The sequence below is a fragment of the Lissotriton helveticus genome, chromosome 11 (genome assembly GCF_964261635.1).
Source record: "Lissotriton helveticus chromosome 11, aLisHel1.1, whole genome shotgun sequence".
Taxonomy (NCBI): Eukaryota; Metazoa; Chordata; class Amphibia; order Caudata; family Salamandridae; genus Lissotriton; species Lissotriton helveticus.
Window position 1 is genome coordinate 7,428,693 of NC_136072.1, and position 25,321 is coordinate 7,454,013.

General features: G+C 41.2%; 1 protein-coding gene across 2 annotated transcripts in view; it reads right to left on the bottom strand.

The window, feature by feature from the left end:
* Positions 1 to 460: 460 nt before the first annotated feature.
* The window catches only part of LOC144792208 (putative cation-transporting ATPase 13A4), a 408,029-nt gene continuing 383,168 nt past the window's right edge, over positions 461 to 25,321 (bottom strand). For both annotated transcript variants that reach the window (XM_078667109.1, XM_078667108.1), the window contains 5 exons: positions 20,780 to 20,954; positions 12,734 to 12,885; positions 4,863 to 4,951; positions 1,665 to 1,745; positions 461 to 1,098 (listed from right to left, as the gene is read on the bottom strand). In XM_078667109.1, coding sequence (XP_078523235.1) covers positions 895 to 1,098; positions 1,665 to 1,745; positions 4,863 to 4,951; positions 12,734 to 12,885; positions 20,780 to 20,954 — 701 coding nt within the window. In that variant the 3' untranslated portion in view covers positions 461 to 894. The remainder of the gene's footprint in view (positions 1,099 to 1,664; positions 1,746 to 4,862; positions 4,952 to 12,733; positions 12,886 to 20,779; positions 20,955 to 25,321) is intronic.

Sequence of the window (25,321 nt, forward strand, 5' to 3'; positions counted from 1 at the left end):
GAAATGACACACAGAGGCATTTTAAACTCTCTAGTCGGAGCAGCAGCAATCCCATTGACACACTGCCACTGCCTGCATCTCCTATTGCTTATTATGGCCTGGGACTCCCTTTAGACCCATATCCAGCAAACTTCATCACTTATGCTGTTTAGAAAGGAGGTAAGAGCATTCTCTTCAAGCAACACGTCATCCATTTGCAACCATCTGATTCAGAACACCATTTGGTGATCCTCTTGTTTTTTCTCCATCCCGTTCGCACCCGCATACCTAGCTCTACTCTCATTTACACTGTTTATTCATGTGGCCTTGTGATGTACCTTCCTATTTCACATGATCTTCAGTGCCTTGGTTGGGAAACACTGAGCAGGTACAAAGGCTCATTTGAAGCCAAGATCTTAATATGTTTATTCTACAAAATGTCCTTTCTAGACATCTGGGTACAGACCAATGTTGGGCATAATTCTCACTGTTTGTCTCTGGCTAATATCTTTAATCAATGGACGATCATGCAGGGACCACAAAACCAAAGTCTCCCCTTCTTGTACAAAACCCTAACTTTGTTTCTTGACAATGTATGTAGATTGGCTTGTAAGCACACAATGAATGGAACCACCCCTTAAGCGGCCCACATTCTACCCCAGTAACAGGTACTGACCAGCAGGCCCGGATCTGTTTTGGAGCATTACATTCTACAAGATTTATTGAGAAATTTCTGAGTATGTGGATGCAGGAGGTTGGGATGCGACTCTAAAATCACAGGATTACAGCAATGAATAATGCAATTGTTAATCATTCGCAAATAAATAGTGCTGGCTAAAAGACCAGGGAGTCCCTTTTTCGATTCCATGCAGCTTGGAGTTGAGTTTCATCTTTGTCAGCACATGCACATTTTTGTCAAATGCTGGCTGGGTTGCGGTAGGTGTCTATTTCAACTTCTAGCTCTGTAACAGCTGAGTCAGGATAGATGGTTTGGTTTATCGGTGGCCACTGTGGATCCCTTTCCAGGAGCCGCTGCAGCTTCTGGTACTGACTTTTAGATTTGTAGTTAACCTTCTTCTTTATCCAGACCCAGAGTGCTCGGTTTCCAATAATTCCTTCCTGTAAAGACAAAGAAAATTAAATTTTCATAAAAATAAGCTTGATTTCCCTTCACATTGACCTCATGGCACAATTTATGAATATGTGTCATGAATATTGTATTTTTGTATCAAAGAATGCAAAGAATATCAAGTCTAAAATTACAAAAATGAAAAAAAGAAATGAGAAAAAAGTGGGTTGACTTATAGATGTATAGGCTTGCTTATCTATCAGTTTCTGCAAACATACGTTTGGAAACAGATATATCTTGTACCCTCTCCTGCGTATCCAGTACATGATTCTGGGGGTAAACATATTAGAAACCAGTAATCAAAGAACATATTTATTTACATAAAGACTGCAATATGTGTACAGTGCATTCAAAGTCATGATTCAAATCAAAGTAGTCAGTATTTTACATAGGCTGGTCATTTTATTTAGAGTTGACTTACTGGGCTGTTTATTCAAACTCTAGATGTAATTACTAAACATTCTTTCTATACCCACAAAACTTTGAATATCGATTCACAGAGTAAGGTAAAAGTCAGTGACTAGGCACGTTGGTCAGAAACTGTACAAGTACTCACCTCAACCCCGCAGCATACCAAAAAGAGGATGACCAGAGAGATGAACAAGTAAACCCTCCAAAGAGTGGGAACGCAGGCGAGCTGCAACCAAGAACAATGAACACCTTTATAATACCTCTGAGTCTTGTCATGAACACCACATTTTCCAAATCAGTATCTAATAGCCAGGGTACCATCTATGGAAAGCGGTCCCTTTTTAATTTAATGAGTACCTTGTGTCATGCATCCTCCTTCAAGTTCAAGGTTATAATGCACCTGAGTCAATTCTCTGATGGATTTTTGCTGCTTAGCAGTTTAACTTTGGATTAGTTTTTAAGTTTCTAAAATCTAAAATCTAAAATAAATTATGGTTCAAGTGCCATAACAGTCCATCAAATGTTCTCTTTTGATTCCTCACAAAAGTTCTTGGATCTACTACATAGAGGAACAGATGCGGAACAACCTCGAATTCAACGATCAGTTTAAATATTTAGTCTAGTGAAACGGATCATTCACAAATCCAAGTCACGGCACAAAGTAGTAAAATAAACTTTAACTATGATAGTTGGCACCCTAAATGTGGGCTGGAAAAAATCCAGACTTTTACTATCTTTCATGCCCTGCAGCCCATGGGCCCACACCAACTTTGAATTAGCTGGAACTGAATCCAATCTAGCGGTGAAATATTAAGCCCAAAGAGCAGAAGCTGGGCAGGTGCAGGAACAGAACTGGGGTCAGATGGGGAGGGAGCATAAGCTGTCTACTTAATTTTAGCCGCACTCAAAGATTAGCTGTGTTATGAACAGTTTGTTTCCCACTTGCTGCACTCCTAGAATTCACTAAGAGTGTATTACATGAGTGGAGCAAATGGTGTGAAGATAAGTCATGGTAGAAAACTATGGGTGGGCCAGGAACTCCACTCCACTGGCGGAGTTCATGGAGTTTTGGCACTCTGCATTCTAAGTAGAGTGCGAAGTTATGCAAAAAAAACCTCCGCCAGCCACCGGCGGAGCAGAGTTCACCAGCATGCCTCCATTGCCGCTTGTATTGTGAGCTCTCCTCCCCCAAATCACCTTAAATAGTGAAAACTCCCCAATGCAGCAAACCTTACTATGCTGTATTCCATTTCCAAAAGTTGCGGCCATCGCAATATTGTTACGTCAGCACAGAAGCTCAAACCAGAAAAAATAAGAGAACCGAACATGACGTAAGAGACACCGCGGTTCTGAAGCTTCAAGGATGCAGGATTCTGGGGGAGGAAATGGAGGAATCAGCGAGAGGGAAGAGGTCCAAAGACTGGGGCAAGAGAGAGGGAAAACCATGAGAGGCACACATTGTCTATAATTAAATGCTTTCTGAAGGGTGCGCCACGCCTATTGTTTGATCGGTGTAGCACGGTTACAACGAATTTTTTACAACGCACTACCATTACATCGCAACTTTTACCACGCAAACCATTACAACGCAATGCGCTGGGGGGCGCTCTAGGATAGGGAATGTATTTAATATACTATCCAACACCTTCCCTGCTATCCACGGGGACTGGAGTTGGAATAGTAAATTAAATATTTCACTATCCAGCGCCTAAAAGCATTATGCGTTGTAATGGACTGCGTGGTAAAAACCGCGTTGTAAAGGCATGCGTGGTAAAAGCATGCGTTGTAGTGACACCAATCCGTTTGATCGAGTGTCTTCCTGACTATGGCAGTTTCTCCGACTGCTCCAGTCATAGCTTGAGGAGATGGCGGCTCTTTTCAAATCTACATCACTTCTTGCACTGTTACCTGCTGTGTGCTATTTTATTATCAAACGCTGACATTGCATCATGTACAGCTATAGCTGAACACACAAGTTCTATAAAGCTTCTCAGTCCCTCAACTAACATAACAACCTTTACCGCAGCCGGGCGTTAGCTTGGTCTTGCCTCCTTAGATCTGCAGTGCTTCTGACTGTGCTGCAGGCCTAGGGGTCGGTGTGCCACATGTTGTAGAGTGAGTGGTTGTCTTTAGTATACGTAGTGGGCGGCATTCCGCCACACGCGGAACTCCACGGTATTTCACAGAGTTTTTTTATAACTCAGAGGAATTTTGCAATGTAGGACTCCGCGAGCTCCACCCACCCCTATAGAAAACCGGAAAGGGCAACAAAGTGCAGATTAACAGAGGCTACAGGTCACGTGGCCCTTTTTCAATTAACAGGGAACATGAAAATCTGCTTCTGATTTCCTTTGGAATCCTGATCACCTCTTCTGTTGCAATTACTGTGTTGGCAGAAACCATTGTAAAATAGAAGATGGTTATTTTGCCTTGATCTTTTATAAGGTTTTCTGAACTTTCCTGATGTACCTTGAGTTAGGTCTGAAACCCTGAGTAGGTTTCTGGTTCTTCAATGACTTATGGATTACCCACTCCTGGTCTACCCCAGAGAGTTTACACCTAGTTAATGAGCATCGGCAACAGCGAGGCTTTCTGGGACACATCCAGCTACCATCCTCTCAAATGCACCTCTTTATGCTGCTATAACACCAGTCACAGACATGCAGAAGATTTAGGGCAGTCTAAAGCAATATTTAATAGATATTTGGCCTGAGACTCCATTACTGCCAGCAAGTGGGAAATATTCCCTCCCTTCGGCAAGGCTAAAGAAAGGGACTGCAAGTATTTCACTATTAATTGTGATGTGTTTACTGAATAAATTCCAGTCCTTATTAATCATAATGCAGATCCAATCAATGGCAGAAATGTAACTTGACACAATCCATTTCTCAAAACAAAAAAATATATAGAAAATGAAGGCAACATGTTACCTTAGCTAAAGATACAGAAGGAAGATCCCTGATGGGCACAAAGAAATATAGAAAGGAGGTGGGCTTATTCCTCTTTCATAGTAGAGGCAGTTGACCTTGATGAAGGAAAGAACTCTTGCTTGGGGAGGGTGCACTGTGTAGGTTAGGACATTGAAATTGCAAAGGTAAGTAACAGGGTGAGGAGGGCAGATGAGAAGGTAGAGTTAGCTATAACCCTAATGAAAGAAGCAGCTTCACCAACGCTCTCCCATGGAGACCCAATGACCTTGGCACTGCCCCTGCTGACTGAGGGTCTTCCTAAGGGAGTGCATTAGGGTCCCCCTATTTAACATTTCTGTAGTCATGATTACATTCAAGGTGATGTAAACAATTTTCATGAGAGTAAATTGAATTGGATTCAAGGCGACCTGTACCTGTGACATAATGTACAGCGCTTCGAAGTCACCAAAAATCAGGAAAATACATAGTGAAGACAGTCCAATCAGTAGTAGTGAGAATAGATCTAAAACAACAAAAAACAGGCATCTTAGAATCATTCAGAAAGAAGCTTTAAAAACACATGACTTCACTTCTGCAAAGTGTTATTGCCACCTTCAGAAGAATTCAGTGCAACTCTCTAACTGAAATGTCCAAGAAATTATTATTTAGTTGTTACTTGTCTAGGAACAATTTTCATGTTACCAGATAGTAAACCCAGGCTGAGCTGGCTCAGTGTTTTATGTGCCTGCAGTCTCTAAAGTCAATTCATTTAACCTGGTATTAAACTTTCAGACAATGCAGCTCAGAAACAGCAAGCAAGGTTGTCCTCCTTCTGTTTCTGAGCTTTGCTGTCTAAAATAATACTCTGACTCCAAAGCATATTGAGTGAAATGAGTGCACTTTGCAAGCTTCAGCCACATAAAAACAGGAGCTGGGCTCTGCATTGAGCCAGCAGAGTCCATCATGATGCGACTGTGATGATGCCTTTAGGGTAGAATACACCACGAGGCATGAGACTCTGGGCCCCCGGGATGATTGGCTCTCAGCCAAAAAGATGAGCCTGGACAGGGAGCATTGGTTGCTTGCTTGGGTGTACCCAGGTCGTTCTAACTCTGCCCGGTCATGCGCCTACCTTTATTCTCTGTGTCCCACGTGACTGTGGGATTCTCCATTATGCCTGCCTTGGCTGGTGACAAATTCAGCTTCCCCTCCTTCTCTTCTTTGGTGTTTACCAGTTACTTCATTGGCAAACACTGCAATGTTCCTGTAGTGAGTGCATGTTTCTTTATGGAATATGTGATAGTACTTGTAGGTTAGAATGCTTTACTGTAGAATCTTGTATGTGTATTCTCTGTTGCTATGTACCATAGAATGTCTTTATTCAAATGCTTGTACAGTCAGCTCCTTTACAGCTGCTTGTTTCCTTCATTCCTGCTTCTTTCTGAATTCAAATAAAGTGGATTATGAACTCTACATGTCTGCATCCTTTCCGTGAAGATACTACAATTTTTGGCGACAGGATGGGATCACATGGACTTTAAAAAAAAAAAAACGGAAAAAATCGTTGTTTTTTTCCAAGGACTGGTATTTTGTGAGTACTAAACCCTTTTTCTTCTTCGTGTCTACCTTTTTCATAATAGTCATACTGTTATCAAGGTAATCACGGCGTGTCACTCGGACTTTTTTTCTAGTTTCTGCATGTCTACGGATCTACACGCGTGTGAAGATCAACGTTTAAATGACTATGTGGGAGAAGATATTGGGCTGACTGTATCTCAAGACCGCTTCGCTGTGTTACTTTTCGGATTCAAAGTGCACACTGGTGAATTCTTTCATTGAAGTTTCCTTACCGTTGGTATAGCGATCGTTAGACGCTTACCTTTGAATATGCCGCGTGTGTCCTTGGTGCGAGCACCTTCTCACCCTTAACCGGCATTCCTTTCATCACGTCACTGAAGTGATCAACGCGACTTGGCGCTCACATCTACACGTCTTCATAGACGTCATCGCGCAGAGAGTCACGTAAAGCAGCCATTTTGGAAATTGGAAATCAGCATCTCCAGTTGCTATAGCAACCAAACGAGTTGTTTTTACCGAAGGAACTACAATTTCACATTTCGTCTTGGTTTGGACTAAAACATTTGCGAACAGCGGCGATTTTGATTTTCTAAAGGTACTTTCTAGAATTTCAGGAAGAAGGATACTTGCAGCACCAAATTCTGGATGTGGTGTTTTCTTATGTATATTTAATTTCTTGAAGTGGTGAACCTTATTTTAAACCTTAATTTTTTCTATATACTTCACCTACCCTTAACAACACAGTGCAAATCTTTTATTTTATTTAAGAACATGACGACTGACAGCTCATCTTCAAGACCGAACACTTCTGGGGATATTAATGTGCCTAATCTGCAAATTAACTCACCTAAAGAATTTTTATCTGTTCCAGGGGAACCTATAGTTTCATGGCTAGACTGGAAAGAATATTTTCTAAATTATTTGGCTAATTTAGAAGATGTTAATGGTGCATTTTCGCCAGAAAGGAAAAAGAGAATGTTGTTTTATTCCTTAGGTCCTGAAGGTTTACACATTTTTAATGATTTACATACACAAGAGAGGGCTGATGGGGATTTAGATGTTTTTAAGGTCGCTTTGTTAAACCTTGATGATCAATTCTCTCCTTCAGTCTGTATTGGTGTTACGAGGCATTCATTTTTTCACAGAAAGCAAGAGAAACATGAATCGGTAGAAGAATATGTTTCTGCTTTAAAAAAAACTGGCTGCCAAGTGCAAATTCGCACAATTGCAAGAAGAGCTGTATGCAAAAAAACAAAACATTGCAGGATAAGTTGTGGGTGGAGGGTGATAAATGTTTAAAGGACATTATTACCATGGTAAAAAAAGCTGAACTGTCTGAAAGGCGTGCGAAAGTCACTCTGTCTCAAGACAAAAAAGGCTCTGAAGAAGTTGTTGGGAAAATTACTGAAAGGAAAGTGGTGTTTAAAGGCAACAAAAATTCCAAATTTGAAAAAAAGAAAAGTAATTTTCCTGACAAGAAGAGTAATGAGGGGCAGAAAAAGTTTAACACTGTGATTTGTTACAGATGTGGCAGTTATTCACATTCTGCTACGTATGATAGATGTCCTGCAAAGCTGCAAAATGCATTGAATGTGGTTTAGTTGGCCATTTTTCTAGAGTTTGCAATCCTAAAAGCAAGAAACCTTCTAAAGGTAAAGTTACGTATGTTCAGGACTCCTCCTCATCATCTTCAAGTGACACGGATTCACAAGTGAATTTGGTACAACTGAAAAAAGTTGTACTGAATATCACTGGTGATATTTCCTCTAAACCGTTATGTCACATCTCATTGGGAGGGGTTATGATACAATTAGCTGCGGATTCTGGTTCACCGTTTACAATTGTGGCTCAACATGTTTGGAAAAGTAAATTTGTCAATAACATAGGAGAATGGTTGGAACCTAATGACATTGCAGTGGAGGGCTATACTGGTAAAAGCATTGAAATGTTAGGATATAGAACTCTGATTTTCCGTTTTAAGGATAGGCAATGCACTGGTAAATTGTACATTTCCGAGGAAGGGCCAGCAGTTTTGGGGTGGAAGGACCAGAAGATGTTAGACATAATTCTTAATCCGAACAGCAAGGAGCAAGTATTGGTTTCTTGTGAAAGTGTAGACACTAAGAAGTGGGTTTTACATGAGTTTCCTGAGGTATTCGAGAGTCGTATGGGCAAATTAAAAGGTTTCACACATCAAATTCGTTTGAAGGAGGGAGCTTGTCCTAAAGTTCATAAGGCTAGGAATATCCCTTTCATTATCAGGGATGAAGTTAAAGGGGAATTAGACAAAATGCTTGCTAACAAGGTGATTGAACCTATAGAAGCTGCCGAATGGGTTTCTCCATTGGTCGTAGCCCGCAAGTCCAATGGCAAGGCCCGTTTGTGTGTGGACCTTAGGTATTTAAACAATAACATCTTGGTTGAGCAGTTTCCACTGCCCAGAATAGATGAAATGCTAGCTTTGACACGTGGTGCAAAATGGTTCTCAACCTTGGACCTTTTAGCTGCATATCATCAAGTGGTACTGGATAATAATAGCAGGCAATTTACCTCTTTTTGCACACCCTTTGGGTGTTATAGATTTAAACGTATGCCTTTTGGATTAGCTTCGGCTGCGGCCGTTTTTCAAAGGCTTATGTCTAATCTATTTGGCCATATCAAAGAGGTTGTTTTTTTTCAAGACGACATCTTGATAATGGGCAAGGACAAAGTACAGCATGATGCTTTATTGAGAGAGGTTTTGTCAATCCTTAAAAGCAATGGTTTGGTGGCTGAGGGTACCAAATGCAAGTTTTCTGAAAAGTCGGTCACATACTTAGGCCATGAAATTGATGGCGATGGTATTAAACCCAAAACTTCATTGATGGAGGCCATTCTTAATGCTCCTGCTCTCAAATCAAAGGATGATTTGCGTTCGTTCTTAGGTTTGGCCGAGTTTTATGCTAAATCTGTGTGCAACTTTTCACAAAAGACGTATGAAATGCGTTTGCTGATGAAGAACAAGGTTCCTTTTCTTTGGAATGAGGGCTGTCAGAAAGCTTTTGATTGCATCAAGAATGCAATTGCGAATGCACCTGCGTTTAAGGGTTTTGATCCTTGTGCAGATAATATTCTCACTACTGACGCCAGCGGTACAGGTTTGGGGGGTGTGTTGTCTCAGGTCTCAAAAAATGGAAATGAAGTGGTCATTGCCTTGGCATCCCGTTCGCTGTCTCCTGCTGAAACAAAGTATTCAGTAATAGAGCGGGAGACTCTAGCATGTGTTTGGGTCATGGATCATTTCAGAAAGTTTATTTGGGGGAAAAAGTTTTTACTGAGATCAGACCACAAACCTTTGACGAAATTGCTTACTACTGAGGGTCTGTCCAGAGCATCTGCAAGGATTGCAAGAATGTCAATGAGAATTCAGGATTTTTGTTATGATGTACAATATGTTCCTGGGGTTAAAAATGTCATTGCAGATTTCCTCAGTAGGCTTCCTTTGCCTCTAAAAGAAGTTGATCCTGATCCTTGGAATGATATGTGTGTAGTTGCTGTCTTCACTGGTACTCCTGGTTTATCTAAAGATAAGTGGGATGAAGAAAACGTAAAGGATGAACTTTTACAAACAGTAAAGGACAAGGTTATTCAAGGTTGGAGTAAGGATTGTAAATTGGATCCTAGTTTGAGACCTTTTAGGGAGGTTCGTAATGAATTGAGTGTTGATGATGCATATTTGTGTAGAGCTGGGAAAATTGTACCTCCTCTAGGCATTAGAGACAGCATTATAATTTTGGGTCATGAGGGTCATCAAGGCATTTCTCGCACCAAGAGAAATATTAAAATGTTATATTGAAAGACATGTTCGAAATTGTATCCAGTGTGAGTGTGCAGACAAGTCACAAAAAACCCTGAATCCACCCATGTCTTCGTTAATTTATCCAAATTTAGCTTGGGAGCATGTTGCTCTAGATATAATGGGACCGGTTGTCTGGCAAGATGGCATTTCAAAGTACATATTGGTTCTTGTGGACTTATTTTCTAGGTGGATTGAAGTTGAAGTAGTCACTAGTGTTAACACACAGGTGGTGATAGATTTTTTGGATAAATGCTTTTTAAGGGAAGGTTTTCCAGTTTCAATTTTAACCGATAATGGTGTACAGTTCCGGTCGGAACTTATGAAGAAATTTCTGTGTTTCACAGGCATTGAACAAAAATTTACAGCCCTTTGCCACCCTAGAGGGAATTCTGTCATGGAAAGGATGAACAGAGTTTTGAAAGGTCTCTTACAACTAGCTAAGAAAGGAAATAAGAATTGGGATGATGAACTTAACAAATTGATTTGGTCTTACAGGATCACTGTACATGATACGGTAGGAGAAAGTCCTTTCAATTTGATGAGAGGTAGATTTCCTCATTGTAGATTAAATCCTGGTTGGATTGGTAGGAGTAAGAAATATGATTGGGATCCTGACCTTGTTAAACAAGCCATCATTAATTCTCAAGATAAGAATAAGTCATACTTTGACACTAGACATGGTACTAAGGAAGTGAGTATCAAAGTGGGACAGTGTGTTAGAGTTAAGTCTAGTAGGAAGTCTGGTAAATTAGAACCTAAGTTCTCCAATCCCAAAATTGTTACAAGGGTTATGAGGAACACGGTTGAATTAGATGATGGTACTATTCATCATTTGAATCGTATTGCTTTGGCAGATAAGTCAGGTGTTATTCAGAAGAATATTTGTACTAAGGAAAGAGATTACTGGTGGTTGGAAGCTTTTCCGATTTTAGAGAAGGGGGGTGAGTCTGGAGCTTCTGTGGATGGCCAAATGCGAGATTTGGTTCCCATGCAGGATTCCGTTGTTCCACTCCCTATGCTTGGTGGTGGTTTGGTTGGTTCTTCTCTTAGTGATCAAGGAGGTGACAAGCATCGTAGTAGTGACTTTCAACATTTTCCTCCTCAGGCTTTTGTACCTCCTGTGGAGCCTACATTCGGTGATGGTGTGGATGTCTTGGACGGTGTGGATGTTAACAAAACCACTAGGTGTGGAAGACGTGTAGTTACTCCCAAGAAGTTTCAGGATTATGTCCGTTCCTGATTTTAATTTGTTTAATGTTTTCTTTTCTTCCTTATTCATTTCTTTTCATGATTATTATTAAGAAAGGGGGATGTGTAGTGAGTGCATGTTTCTTTATGGAATATGTGATAGTACTTGTAGGTTAGAATGCTTTACTGTAGAATCTTGTATGTGTATTCTCTGTTGCTATGTACCATAGAATGTCTTTATTCAAATGCTTGTACAGTCAGCTCCTTTACAGCTGCTTGTTTTCTTCATTCCTGCTTCTTTCTGAATTCAAATAAAGTGGATTATGAACTCTACATGTCTGCATCCTTTTCGTGAAGATACTACAGTTCCCTAACAGTAAATGAAAAGACAACAACAAAAAAACACAGTCCCAAAGCAAAACCCGATAGCGGAATGGACACTGAATGGAACACCAACAAACATCCTTTTTAGGTGAACGCCCCAGGTAAATAGAATGTTCATATCATAAAGGATGCAGGACAGTCTCAGTATGAGCTGCCACAGGTATGTTGTCACACCACACGGTCTCTCAGTCTCGTTGACGGTGCTGTCATTTGCTGGAGGTGATACCTGGTCCAGCCTTCTGGACCACTAGTGTTAGATAGAACCTGGAAGTGTATCAGAGCACTTTACAAATGTTACATCAAATAGATTGACTGAAGAACTAGAAACATGTATAACCTTAAAACATAGACGATGACGGTACTTGTTGTAGATTATATCAAATGAATAGGGTGAGAAAAAAAATTGGGAACATAAATATGAGTGGATCACAGGAGAACATACAAGTTGTCAATACTCGTTGTATATCCGGTGGGTTATCAGGCGTGCGTTAGCCATTTCACACTTAGAGTCAAGTGTGGATCCTGGTAGGTGGGCTGCGTGTGGTAAGGACCGAATTAGCTCAAGAATTGGGATCCGGATGAAGTTATGTTCATCAAAAGTAATATTCACTTTTTTGAAGGAAGTGATTATTGCACCTTCGCTTAATTCTCTAAGATATTATAAATCATGTGACTACATATATATGAATGAATAACCTCTAATGTGTCAGACTATATTGCCTCAAATCTTATAAGGTATGCACACACAATCATATGAAATGCAGTGGGGTAAACATAAGCAGAAAATATGAAGACTACATATTTTTGGGTGGCAGCTCGCACATAGCAGTCCCCTGGATTTCCACTGCGTGGTAGCACCCACCTACCAGATCCGTGGATTTCCACTGGGTGGTAGCTCCCACATAGCATTCCCCTGGATGTCCAGTGGGTGGTAGCTCCCACGTAGCAGTCCCCTGGATTTCCACTGGGTGGTAGCTCCCACGTAGCCGTACCCTGGATTTCCACTGGGTGGTAGCTCATACCTAGCAGTACCCTGGATTTCCACTGGCAGGTTCAGCTCCTACCCAATGGACAGTGAGCCCCTTGATCACAGGAGTCAGCTAAGAATCATAGGTCACAACCTGTTTACAAGCACACACGCGTGTCATGCTTCTTTGTAATTATGCATGAAATCTGGAACAAATCCGGAGCAGACATAGTAAACAATGAGACTCCTGCAGTGCCCCGCCCCTCAACGGGCTTTCAGCAATCACTGTCATGGAGTCCCGGTGCATGCGTTTGAAAAGTACTCATACATTACTGAAAATATGCACTTACAGTTTGTGTACAGAGGTTTTCTGAAGGGCTTCCCTTTGGCGAACACAAACGCTGCAATGATCAGGGTTCCCTGATACAGTGGAAATAAGGTGGTGCCTTCATAGTTTGTAAACTGTGACCGCTTCACGTCCAGGTTTCCAGTTAGACAAGCGCTGTACAGAAGAAAAAATAAATATACATTATTCCATTTCTGATCAGATGTATGAAACTAAGTTTGTACCTGGCAAAGAAGAAGAGGCTAGAAAAAATACTCACTGTGCTATTGTTTTTGAAACATAATATACATTTATATTACAAGGAAGTGATTCACTTAAAAGCAGTTAAGAGCATTTAAAGTGAAGTACTTATGGCGAAAAGGACATATATCGGTAGGAGCCTGTACCTAATGAAGCATATTCTGAAAAGGGTATATATTGGCGAAAGAGGCAAAAAATAATAGGACCATATACTGATAGGTGCATATACCGAAAGAGGCATATACTTATAAGAGCATATACCAAAAGAGCCATGTAGCAGAAAGGGAATATACCGATAGAAGCATATCTGAAAGAGGCATATACCTAAAGCAACATATACTGATAGGAGCATATACCAAAAAGAGGCACATAGCAGAAAGGGAATATACCGATAGGAGCATATCCAAAAGAGGCATATACCTTAAGCAGGGTATACTGATAGGAGCATATACCAAAAGAGGCATATAGCTAAGGCAGCATTCACTGATAGAAGAATATACCGAAAGGGGCATATTGTTAAAGTGGCATATAGTGATAGGAGCATATATCGAAAGAGGCATAGAGCAGAAAGGAAATATACTGATATGAGCATATACCCAAAGTGGCTTATGGACAAAGTGGCATATACCGATAGGAGCATATCAGAAAGAGGCATATCCCTAAAGCAGCATATACTGAGAGGAGCATAGACCAAAAGAGCCATATTGCAGGAAGAGAATATACCGATTGGAGCATACATTGAAAGAGGAATATAGCAGAAACAAAATATACTGATGGGAACATACACAGAAAGAGGCATGTAGCAAAAGGGGCATATACCGATAGGAGCATACACGAAATGGGCATAGTAAGAGGGGCATATACTGATAGGAGCATATAACGTAATGAGCCGTATGTGAGGAAGTCATAGGAACGGAGGAAGGACTCACCGGACTATCACCATGGGGAGAGCGACAGCAACACGTTCCATCTCGGGACTGTAATCCGAGACTACCGCTACCATGCTCCTCTCGTGTTTTTCCCCAGGAAAACGCTGACAAGTACGATAACCCGGAAGTGACCCCTTTGGAAAGCGGAAGCAGTAAGGATGATCCAATGATAGGCGACCCGGTTCAAGAGGCGGGGTCGGAGAAGGTTGGCACGAGAGGAGCGGAAGAGAGTGGAAGCGAGGCAGTACAGTGAGAAGACGCGGGACCCAAACCAGAGCAGAGAGAAGACGCGGGACCCAAGACACCGGATGCGAGACCATCGGGCGACCAGGAGGAGGGAGCGGAGAGCTGGTGCGAGGACTTTGTGGTGTCCGGAGGAAGCTGGAGAGCGGCCGCAACTCTGGAGAGTTGCAGCGGAGCCGGTGAGTGCTAACGGCTCAGGGATACCGGGAAGTGGGTGGGTGGAGAAGGAAGGGACATCCGGGTGGAGCTAGGAATAGTGGGTGGTATGGAGGTATTTCCTGACTAAGAACTCGGTGTCCTTGTACATACCGTCTCTTGCATCTCACAATAGTTTGCGGCGTTTTTTCAGTGTAAACCTTCCTAAGAGCACTTTTCTGAAGTCATCCTAGGCACTTAATTCCTACCCCCCTCCCTTCACGAACCTCGATCTGAGCACCAAGACTTTCTTGCCCTTCACTGGTACTTTCCGGGTATAGGATTCGAACACTAAAGGTGTGGTGAAGGTAGAAACTAAAAACCTCAGCAAAGCAATTTTCTTACGGTTCCCTCATTTGTTTTTCATCCTCCTATGACCCTCCGGGAAGACCACCTCAGTCAAGAGGAAAACTAGAGCGAGTCCTCTTCTCTATGAGTCTCAAAATCGTCCAGCTCATCAACGGAGTCGTCCGAGGAAGAAGAACCCGAGGGACATTCAGCCACCCGAACACTAACCTCTTCTGTTATCAAAAAAACTCCTTCTTTCAGACCCATTTTACAGCCTCCTCGCCTGTTTATAAAACCCGCACTCCCACATCGTATTACTAAAAGTGGCATTAATTGATAGGGGCTGATACCTAAAGCTGCATATACTGATAGAGGCATACACTGAAAGAGGCATATAGCAGAAAGAGAATATACCAATAGGAACATACTCTGAAAGAGGCGTGTTGCAAAAGGGACATATACCAATAGTAAAACACACAATATGATGGACGGAATGTTGCACAATGGCAAAACATTCACCCCTAGTCACACATCTGGGTTTAATCCATCGTTATTTTGCTCACCAAGCGACCCCAGTTCAGACATGGCCATATGCAAATCAGTCTTGACCCTGTGCCTCACGGGAACAGTCCAGCCCGAACTGCCAAGCCATGTCTTCCCTGAACCGGAATCAAGCATCCTAGGACCGGTTTCTGGCTATCAGCCTTCATCAGCCAGGATAGCTTGACTCCAGTGGCCTAGTGAGCACGGGACCCACGTCTGGGCATACCCTTCCCACATAGGGTGAACAGCAAAACACACAACAAGAACGGTGATGGATTAAACCCAGATCTGTTGCCTGGGTGTGTGTTTGATTGGTTCAGATGGTCCGTCCATCACCACCCACTTTTGTACCGCTATATACCAATAGTAGCATACACTGAAAGAGGAATATAGCTAAAGTGGCATATATTGATAGGGGCATACAATGAAAGAGGCATATTGCAGAAACAGAATATACCGATAGGGACATGCACTGAAAGAGGCATGTAGCAAAAGGGGTATATAGCGATAGGAGCATATACGAAATGGGCATAGTAAGAGGTGCATATACCGACATTAACGCCGCCTTGCAAATAAGGCCCCTTTTCACTCTTCAATTAGCAAGAAAAGGGCGTGCAATTGTTGTTGCAGTGGGCGTTCCACTGCAACACCCATTATTTTAGGGCTGCCCCATATTTACAAGGATGGGGCAGGGCCAAAAACTAAGGACAGGAAAAATCTGGTCTTAGGATGGAGATACGAGGAGAAATCAATAATATCTCCTCAGAGTTTGCTCTTTCTATGTGTGCTTCATTCTGCAACATATAGAAACACCAGTTCGCCTTTCAAGATTTTTATGTGCAGGAAGGTGTCAGTGAGACGTGCCTATGGGGACCTGTATTGTACCTGCTATTTCAGAGTGCAGTATCCGAGAGTGTCCGCAAAACCATTCAAACTCTAGGGAAGTACAATGCCCCCATAACGCCATCTGAAATGATGACCCCGCCCCCCTTGTCGTGTATCTCTACAGGAACGAAGTGCTCGGTAGGCGTCGGCGGAAGGGGGAGGCATTGACTCCGGAGCAGAAGCCCATGAACAGTGAAAAAGGCCTTAACAGAAGAGGAAGCGGATGCACTTGCAGGGAGCGGAGAGGAGTTGCGAGATAGCCAGAGTGTGGAGGAGACGGAGGATGGTGCGAGACAAAAAGACGAGGCAGACAGAAGAGACGTCGAAGAACAGTGGAGCCAGGAGTGGTGGTGCCCAACGGAGGAGGCTGTAGAGCCGGTGAGTACTTGTGGGGGTGAGAGAGGGATAGCGGGGCCACGGGAGGTGGAAGGTAAGCAGATACCAGGGGTGGGATAGGGGAGGGTATGGGTGTATAGCATGTCATATACACAACCCAGAAGTACCTCATCTCTCAGTATAAACACAGTATTTCCTCTGCCATGTCTTACTTTATCCTATCCCCTTTCGTCCCTCACATTTTCTTTTGCCTGCCCACCTTCAACGTTTTTTTTCACCAAAGCACCGACTGGGTGTGGTGAAGGGTAACCTAACACTCCGACCATACGGTCAAACCTCCGACTGACTGGCCCCTTTTGTTTCTCCCCTCTTTATGAGCCTCAAGGGAAGGTCACTGGATTCGAAAGCCCGACCAGACCAAACGACAACCGATGCAGAGGCCACCTGACAAGAAGAAGATCTGAAGAATAAAAAAGAACCATTCCAATTCTGGGATCCCAGACAGCCTGTTGTGCGTAATAAACCACTTGCAATTGCTCACTACATACAGCCTCCGCATCTGTTTATCCGGCCTGCACTCCCACAGCGCTTACAGTGTCCATTTCTGCACATAAACAATCGCCCCTGCATTGCAGGTACCCCTTCAACATGGCGCAAGCGCGCCTGTTTTAGCGCTAGGCAGCTTTTTTTAGTGCCAGTGCTAGGGGAAACACAGGGCTCCACCGTATTTTGTAAATCTGGCTCATACCTGCATTTTAAAACTGTCGAAGCGTGGCGTTAGCAACTTTTGCATAACGCTGTGCTCTGACAGTTTAAATATCCCCCTCAGATTGTTATCTCCATAGCTCCATAAAAACAATCTGAATCATCACAACAGAAACCTTGTCTTATAGCAGTAGCACAATGGATGGCTGCATGCTGTTTAACAATTAATGGAGAAAAGACAGATGTCATAGTAGATGGTAATGATTAAAATGCTGGACTCTGGATTGTTGGCCAGATTCTCTAGGTCTTCACCCCGAACGCTAAACCTGCTGTGGAATATCTAGGAATCAGGCAGGACAACACACTCATATTTAAGAGGCAGGTAAAGAAACTAGCAGCTTCCTGCTTTGGTATATTTAGATTACATGAAAAAGAACAGGGTATTAATATCCCTGAATGAATCATTATTCAGAGTTACACATCTCCTTCAATACATCAAGATGTCATTGACAAATATAGATGAAATATTCATTCTTTATTTCTTGTTTGAAAATAATAAGAACATGGACACAGCCAATGCCTGAGGTCATCATTCAAGTCCGGTTAAACTTGGCTTCCATTTTTTACTCTTGGCATTCTCTGAATGTGCCACCAGTGTTGTAGAGTCTAAATATCAATTCCTAATTATCGACCTACATAAATATTGAGTTGGAAATATCGAAGGTATAGAATAACGAGGTCAAGAATATCGTTGGACAGAATATCAACCCTAAGGTAAGTAATATCGATTTTTTTATATCGATGTAAGTAATATCGAAGTTAGTAATATTGACATCGAATATATCGATGTCACTAATCTCGATTTTACTAATTTCGATATTTGTATTATTGTTATGTATTTTATTATGTGTTTACCATGTATGTGTTATATGTTTTTTGTTAAGTATTTTACTTGTTTTCAATTGTAGGTGAACTATTTTTATATATTAATAATGTTATTTTTAAGTCAATTTTATTTTTTAGTACAGGAGCGGGTTCTGGGTTTATACGGGAATAGGGCGGGAAGTAAATTAAATATACTTAGTTAATTAATAATTATTAGGAATTATAAATTAATTTTAATTAATTTTTGCATTTAAGTTCTGTTGTGCGTTGTCGGTTTATAGGGGAATTGGGTGGGAAGTAATTTAATTGTAATTAAGTAATGATTTATTTTTGTTTATTGCTGTTGATAATTATTTTATTTTTAATTAATTATTAATTGCCAATTCATTATTTTATTGGTAATTTATTTTTCGAATTGGTAATTAATGTTTTCAATTGGTAATTAATTTTTGTACTTAGTAATTCATTTTTGAATTGGTAATTATTTTGTTAATTGACAATTAGTATTTTTAATTGGTAGTTCATTTTTATTATTTGGAAATTATTTTTAATTAGTTGGTAAGTAATGTTTCATATAAAGTATTTTTTGGAATGAAAAATAATGTTATTGTTTAATATTTTTTAATTGTTAATTAATTTCTAATAATTGATATGTTTTTTGTATTGACAAATATTTTATTGTTCAATATTCATTATGTGGTATCTAATATTTACTAATTAATATTTATTCGTATTTTTTTAATTATTGTTAATTAATTATTCAATTGTAATTATGTTTTCAATAATTATTTATAGGCACTTGTAAATGATGTAGAGTTATTTAAATGTTAAATTATTAATTATTTTAAATGCAAACAATTATTTATAAATATGATATATTTAACTTCTACGCTATCCAACGCTTTCCCTACTGTTACACTCTCTGGAGTGGGAATAGTAATTTTTACCCCTACGCTATCCAACGCTTTCCCTACTGTTGCACTCACTGGAGTGGTAATAGTAATTTTTTCCCCTCCACTAACCAACGCTTTCCCTACTGTTGCACTATCTGGAGTGGGGATAGTAATTTTTACATCAATGCTATCCAACGCTTTTGCTAGTGTTGCACTCACTGGAGTGGGAATAGTATTTTTTCCCCTACGCTACCCAACACTTTCCCTACTGTTGCACTCTCTGGAGTGGGAATAGTAATTTTTACCCCTACGCTATCCAACCCTTTCCCTACTGTTGCACTCTCTGGAGTTGGAATAGTAATTTTTACCCCTACGCTATCCAACGCTTTCTCTACTGTTGCACTCTCTGGAGTGGGAATCGTAATTTTTACCCTTACGCTATCCAACGCTTTCCCTACTGTTGCACTCGCTGGAGTTAAAATTGTCATATTTACCCCTACTCTATCCAACGCTTTTTCTACTGTTGCATTTTCTGGAGTGGAAATAGTAATTTTAAGTCCTATGCTATCCAAAGTTTTCATTACTGTAGTTTTTTTGGGGACTTTGAATAGTAGTTTTATTTATTTAGCTATTTAATATTTTTTGTATTATTTTAGATAATGTAGTATATAAATATTGTTAAAAATATTGAAAGTATAATAATTTTTTTAATGTATTAAATGTAATTATTTACTTTTTATTCATGTTATGTTATTGTTTTATGTTTGTAGATGTATTTGTAATTTATAATATTTTTTAATGATTTGTGTTATTAATAAAATTATTAAAACGTAATGACTATTAACTATTTACTATGTTTATTTTATTTATAAGTATTATTTACTTTACACATGTTTTTTTAACTGAAAAAAATGATATTTTTAATTACGATATATTTAACATTGATATTTTTGTTTCAATATGTTTGTACTTACCATGTTGTAGATAGGACATCGATATTCTTGCCTTCGATATTTCTGCATCGATATTTCTGTAGGTCAATATTTTGTAGGTCAATATTCTGTCAGTGATCCTCCACCAGGTTCACTACTCCTTGAACTCTCATCATTTTCAACATGACCCTCAGGTGAGACAGTTGTTCAGAGAATGGGGCCCATACTTTGAACAAGAACCCATTGGGCAACTAAAGAAATTGGATGAGAAATTTGTTCTGGAATATGGATTATCATTCATGCACACCACACTCAGCTGGTCAGATAGGTGAGTTAAGTGCCTTCTCTTGAGATCTTCATTTAACTAGAGGTGTTCACCCTCTTCCAGGTCATTACGGAAATGTTTTCCAGTACTGGACCTTTGTGTGAAAGTCTAAGGCTTTGATGATGATGACGATGTAATCTGGAGCATGAAATGGATGAGTAGAGCCAAGGATGTCGGGCTACTAAAAATGACCAGCACTGGATTGAGAGCTGCAGTGTGTGCAGCTGGATTTGCTGAGGACATCTTATCACAATAACCCCACTTGAAGAAGAAATTGGTTGGTGTTATTCCTACACTTTCTGGGCCTTGTAGGCTTGTTTTGCTTCAATTGAAAATTAGACCCACTTACCTGAAGCAATGATTTGTGAAACAATTGAGGACTGGAGACAGTGTCCATAATTATTTGGAATGTGATGCATACCCTAGCGTATCACTCGGCTCGCACCCCAAACAAGCATTGTCACTATTACATCTTTAGGATATTGACAAATTGAATACCATTCAGTTTTACAGTCTTCATTTACAGTGCTATGAAATTGAGAAACTGCAGCAGCAAACAATATATAAAAAAAGCCATTACATTAAAAACGCAACAGACCCCTGCAATTCCTAAAATGAAAAGCAACAAGTCACACCAGAGTTGGTGTTTACCTATGGATATTTGTTGCATTATACCACGGTTGCTGTAGAACTGATACATAGCCAAGGACCTGTATGATGAAGGTAAAGAGCGTGTGCAGACATATCGACAGGACAAAAGGGGGTGACATCAGTCGGTTTGTAGGTCTGTATGGAGATATCTTTGGATAGGCACCATTCAGACTCACTGAAAGAAAAGAAACATGTATGAATGAATTACAATTCGATCCAAATAAATCCAATGTCACAGCAATTGCTTCTTAATATTGTCTCTATTTAAACAAGCTTTAGCATGTGAAAGATTGTTGCCTCTGACTTTCTGTGTAGGTATGAGAAAAATAGTTTTTTCAAGAAAAAAGACAAAAATTGCATATTGAAGTATTAGCATTACGATACAGCACGCTTGATTGTGATGTGGCACTGCACACTGATAAAAAAACATTGTGGTTATTTACATGCGACACACAGTGATAAACCCAACATTCATACAATTTGGTACACAGATAACACAGTCAAAGATTGTCTATCTCCAAGTGGCATATTTAAAGTTTGATTAAGACCATAGTAATACCATGCAGAAATGCACCCATGGCATAAAAGGTGAATATCAAATGTGGGCAGCAGTGTAGATGGACACCGCCCACATGTGTATTTTAAAATCATTACATCAGGCCTCCAATGCAACCCTGAACTGCTGTGAACTAAGTTGCAGCAGCCATGCATCAAAGGAAGTTAATTTCTAACATGATTAGAGGCCTACATATAACATTAGCTAAGTCATCTATACAAAGTCTATTACATCTGGGTGCAGAGTGTGCAATATAGGTCATGTCAAATATTTAGATTGGCAAGTATCTACAGTAATAGAATACACATCTTTTACTTCTCTTTAATAAACTGTGGTAGTTCTTTTGCATAATAAAAGCCCACTTGTCAATAAAGGTCATAGTTTGCATAAATCGGGTTAGGAAAAAAACGACAGTAATAAGCAGCAGACTGTTGTAATATTTATTAAAAATCTATTCAGTGTAATGTACTTCAAAAATCTACGCCTGTGGTTTCCACAGATTTTTTTAATTGGCTTCTGGTCAAGCTCTTCCTTCCCTAGTGGCAGTAATTATCTCTTGTGGAATACCTTTCCTGTGAGAAAACAAAATGCTTCACTTACGGGCAAGAAGGCAATGATTTAATCACTGGACTTCCACTGCCAGGTACCTGAGAATATGGGAAAGGAAACATCAAGGGGCCGATTCCGATTCGGTAAACTAATTCGTACGACCAAATCAAATCCGTAGCCATTTACGTATGACTCGTCCAATTACCGTTCGAATCCCGTAGTATGATTCGTATGAAAAATATACGATCGAATCGTTAAGAACCGTACGAATAGCAAGGCAAAAATCCGTACGAATCGTAAACATGCCGTACGACCCAACAAATACGATCCAGACCGGGGAATCAGAATGCGATTCATACGGAAAAAGTCGCGTATGAGCGAGCCACACAATCAAATACGAGACAAACCCACACTGAACGACGCGCACGCGAACCCCGTAAAACAGTACATGGAGGGTGAAAATGACTAGTACCAGAAAACAGAGGCAAATACAACTAAACGAGCCGTACTGAACCATGCGAACCCCATAAAACAGCACAAGGAGGGTGAAAACGACTCGCACAACACCACAAAACACGTTTCCGGCCGTTTTGAGCTCCTGTAGAAAAAGAGTCGTACGGAGTGCTGCAGAGATGAATAGTACTTGCTGTGCCAGAAACTGCTGCCTAATTACATACGGACGTCGTGTACTGCATGTTCCGGATACAATTTGCACCTATTTTTTAGTCGCACGGTTGTTAGTACGATTCGTACGGAGATCTGCCCTCGATCTGAATCATACTTCATCGTGCGCACGGGGACGTTTACGGGTACGATTCGTACGGGAAATATGCTCCGTACGGCTATTGGTAAAGGGATTTTACCGAATCGGAATCGGACCCCAAATGTTGTCAAAATGACCAGGAATTGAACTGAATATCTGGCATGCATATAGTAAAATGGATCCCACTCAAGCCCCCTGCGCCACCAGCATGTCAATTTTTGTGATGTACTGGAGGCGCATTTCACTTCACCATATTTACAAGGAGAGGAAAAGCCACCCTGCGTGACTTTTTCCCTCCTTGTAAATATGGCCCCTTCACAAGCAGCACTTTGCGTGGTAGGGGCGTTCTATGGTTGATGCTGTGGGTGTTCCAACATAACACCCATGGAACAAGGCACATTTTCAGATGTATGAGAAATCGTACATCTGGAAATGTGTGTCAATGCTACGCCTCCCCAGGGGAGGCGTAGCGAGGCGCAATGAGGAGAAATGTTTTTATTTCTCCACGTTTTTTTCTCTTTTCAATGCATGCTGCATTCTACAGCACACACTGAAAGAGGAAAATGCCTGTGATTGTTTTTGTTCAGGAAAGGTACACCTTCCTGCACAAAAACAATCTCCCCATGACAGAGGCATCCTTGCACCATGGTGCAAGGGTGCATGCGTCAGCGCATGGCTGCAGTTTGTGTGCCAGCGTAGGGGAGAGCACAGGAATGCAACATATTATTGTAAATATGTCACATTCCTGTGCTTCGGAAGTGCTGCAGCACTTGCTTTTAGATCTGCCCCAGTGTCCTTAATGGTAGTCAGTTGCCAGTCAGATTGTCTCCATTTTCAAAAAGAGGGGGCCCGAATCAAGAAAAAGCTAGGGATCGTTTTCAAAGGCTGCTCACTTATTTGAATAATATAGAAAGACCTCCAGGCAAGGTTTCCCCAACAAAAGGAGGCACAGCAAATCAACACTAGCTTTGCAAATCATTAATGTGTTAGAATTAGATTAAGAGTTATTAATGGCTACTTAGGGGCCGATCACGATGGAGGGAGGACAAAGTCCGCCCGCCATCGCAGCTGCCAAAGGGACCGCCCGCAATAGTTGCGGCGGTCCCACCATAGCAATTATGATGCACCCGCCAGTGTGCCGGGTGCATCCTGTATATTTTACATTGCGGTGGGCGGTGCTGCAAGCAGCACTCACCGCAATGTAAAATATACATGTTGTGCTTTTACATGCACAATGTGACAGGCACCACGCGGTGCCTGCCACATTGTACATGTAAAAGCAGGGGGGTACCATAGGTACCCCCATGTGCACCCCCCACCCCCAACTCCTGCCCACTGAAGAATGTGGACTCTTACGATAGGTGGTTTCCCCATCTGTCAGTAAATCTTAGGAATGAACCAAAGGAAATATCCAGCATCTTAAGAAATTGGGATTTCTGACTGGAGCCGAAAGCAGGTTCAAAGTACTCTAATTTCACTTTCTATTTGTGCTAGAGGCCCCACGAGAAAAGTACAAGGAAAACTAGAAGTATTTCAGACTGCCTGCCTGAGAGTTAATTGACCCTGCCACTGTGGTATACTATATATCCAGGGTTGATAAATCAAATGCTGCTAGTGGGCCTGCAGCACTTATTGTGCAATCCATTTAAGGAGTCCCTTAAAACATATCCCAGGCCTCCCACTGCAGCCTGCATGCAGAGTTACACTGCTAATTCGACTTGGCAAAAGAAATCCTTTGCCAGGGCTAAAGCTTCCTTTTTATTATGTATGACTCCACTCTATGGTAGGCCCTTATCAGTCTATAGGGAAGGACGCATTGTAGTTAACATTTATTTTTCACTAATGTAAGGCTTACCTCTCACATAGGATAACATAGGGATCCCTTATTTTATTTAATAAGAGGTAACTTTTGTTTGGGAGCAGGCAGAAACATCATGTTTGGTCTCCAAGGAATTGTAATTTAAAATCCTCTTTACTGGTAAAATCAGATTTTAAGTCACAATTCTGAAAAGATACTTTTGGAAAATGTTCTTTTTCTTGTCCTAAACATCTGGTGTATGCTGTTGGTTACCAGGGTCATATGACTAGGTGTAGTTGGTAATTGGCCTTTGTGTATTCCTCCCAGACAGCAAAACAATAGAGGGTCTGGGTGTTGGCAGGATAGGGGGTGGGGAAAACTGTGCACAAAAATACTTGCACTTCAAAAACTCTGCCTCCGCTCACACTCAAGGAACTTCACACTATCTTAGGGTGCCCCCAGACAGCCTGGGAACAGGATAGAAAGGTGAGACCTTCCAGACACTTCAGTGTGAAGAAATCCCCAGACATTTCTTCCAACTGAATGCTGGTGCCAGGTATAATAAAAGGACCTTCCGACCCACTCTTCAGTTCAGTTATGGACCCATGAAAAGGCTCTCAGAGAACTGCCTTGCTATCTGTTGTCTGCCATGTACTTCAGAGGTCTTCCCTGCTGCACCACGATGGCCACCATGTGGCCTGCAGCCTTCCCGTACCCTGAGAGGACTGCTCTGCCACCTGAGACCTGCTGATCTGCTTTCCTGCTTGAACCCAAGACTTACAGGGTGATTCCAAGAGCTAGTTGGCTGGCTTCCTGATCAGAGCTCAAGGACAGGAATGGCTCCAACCATCTTGAACCCGCAGCTAGACCCAGCCC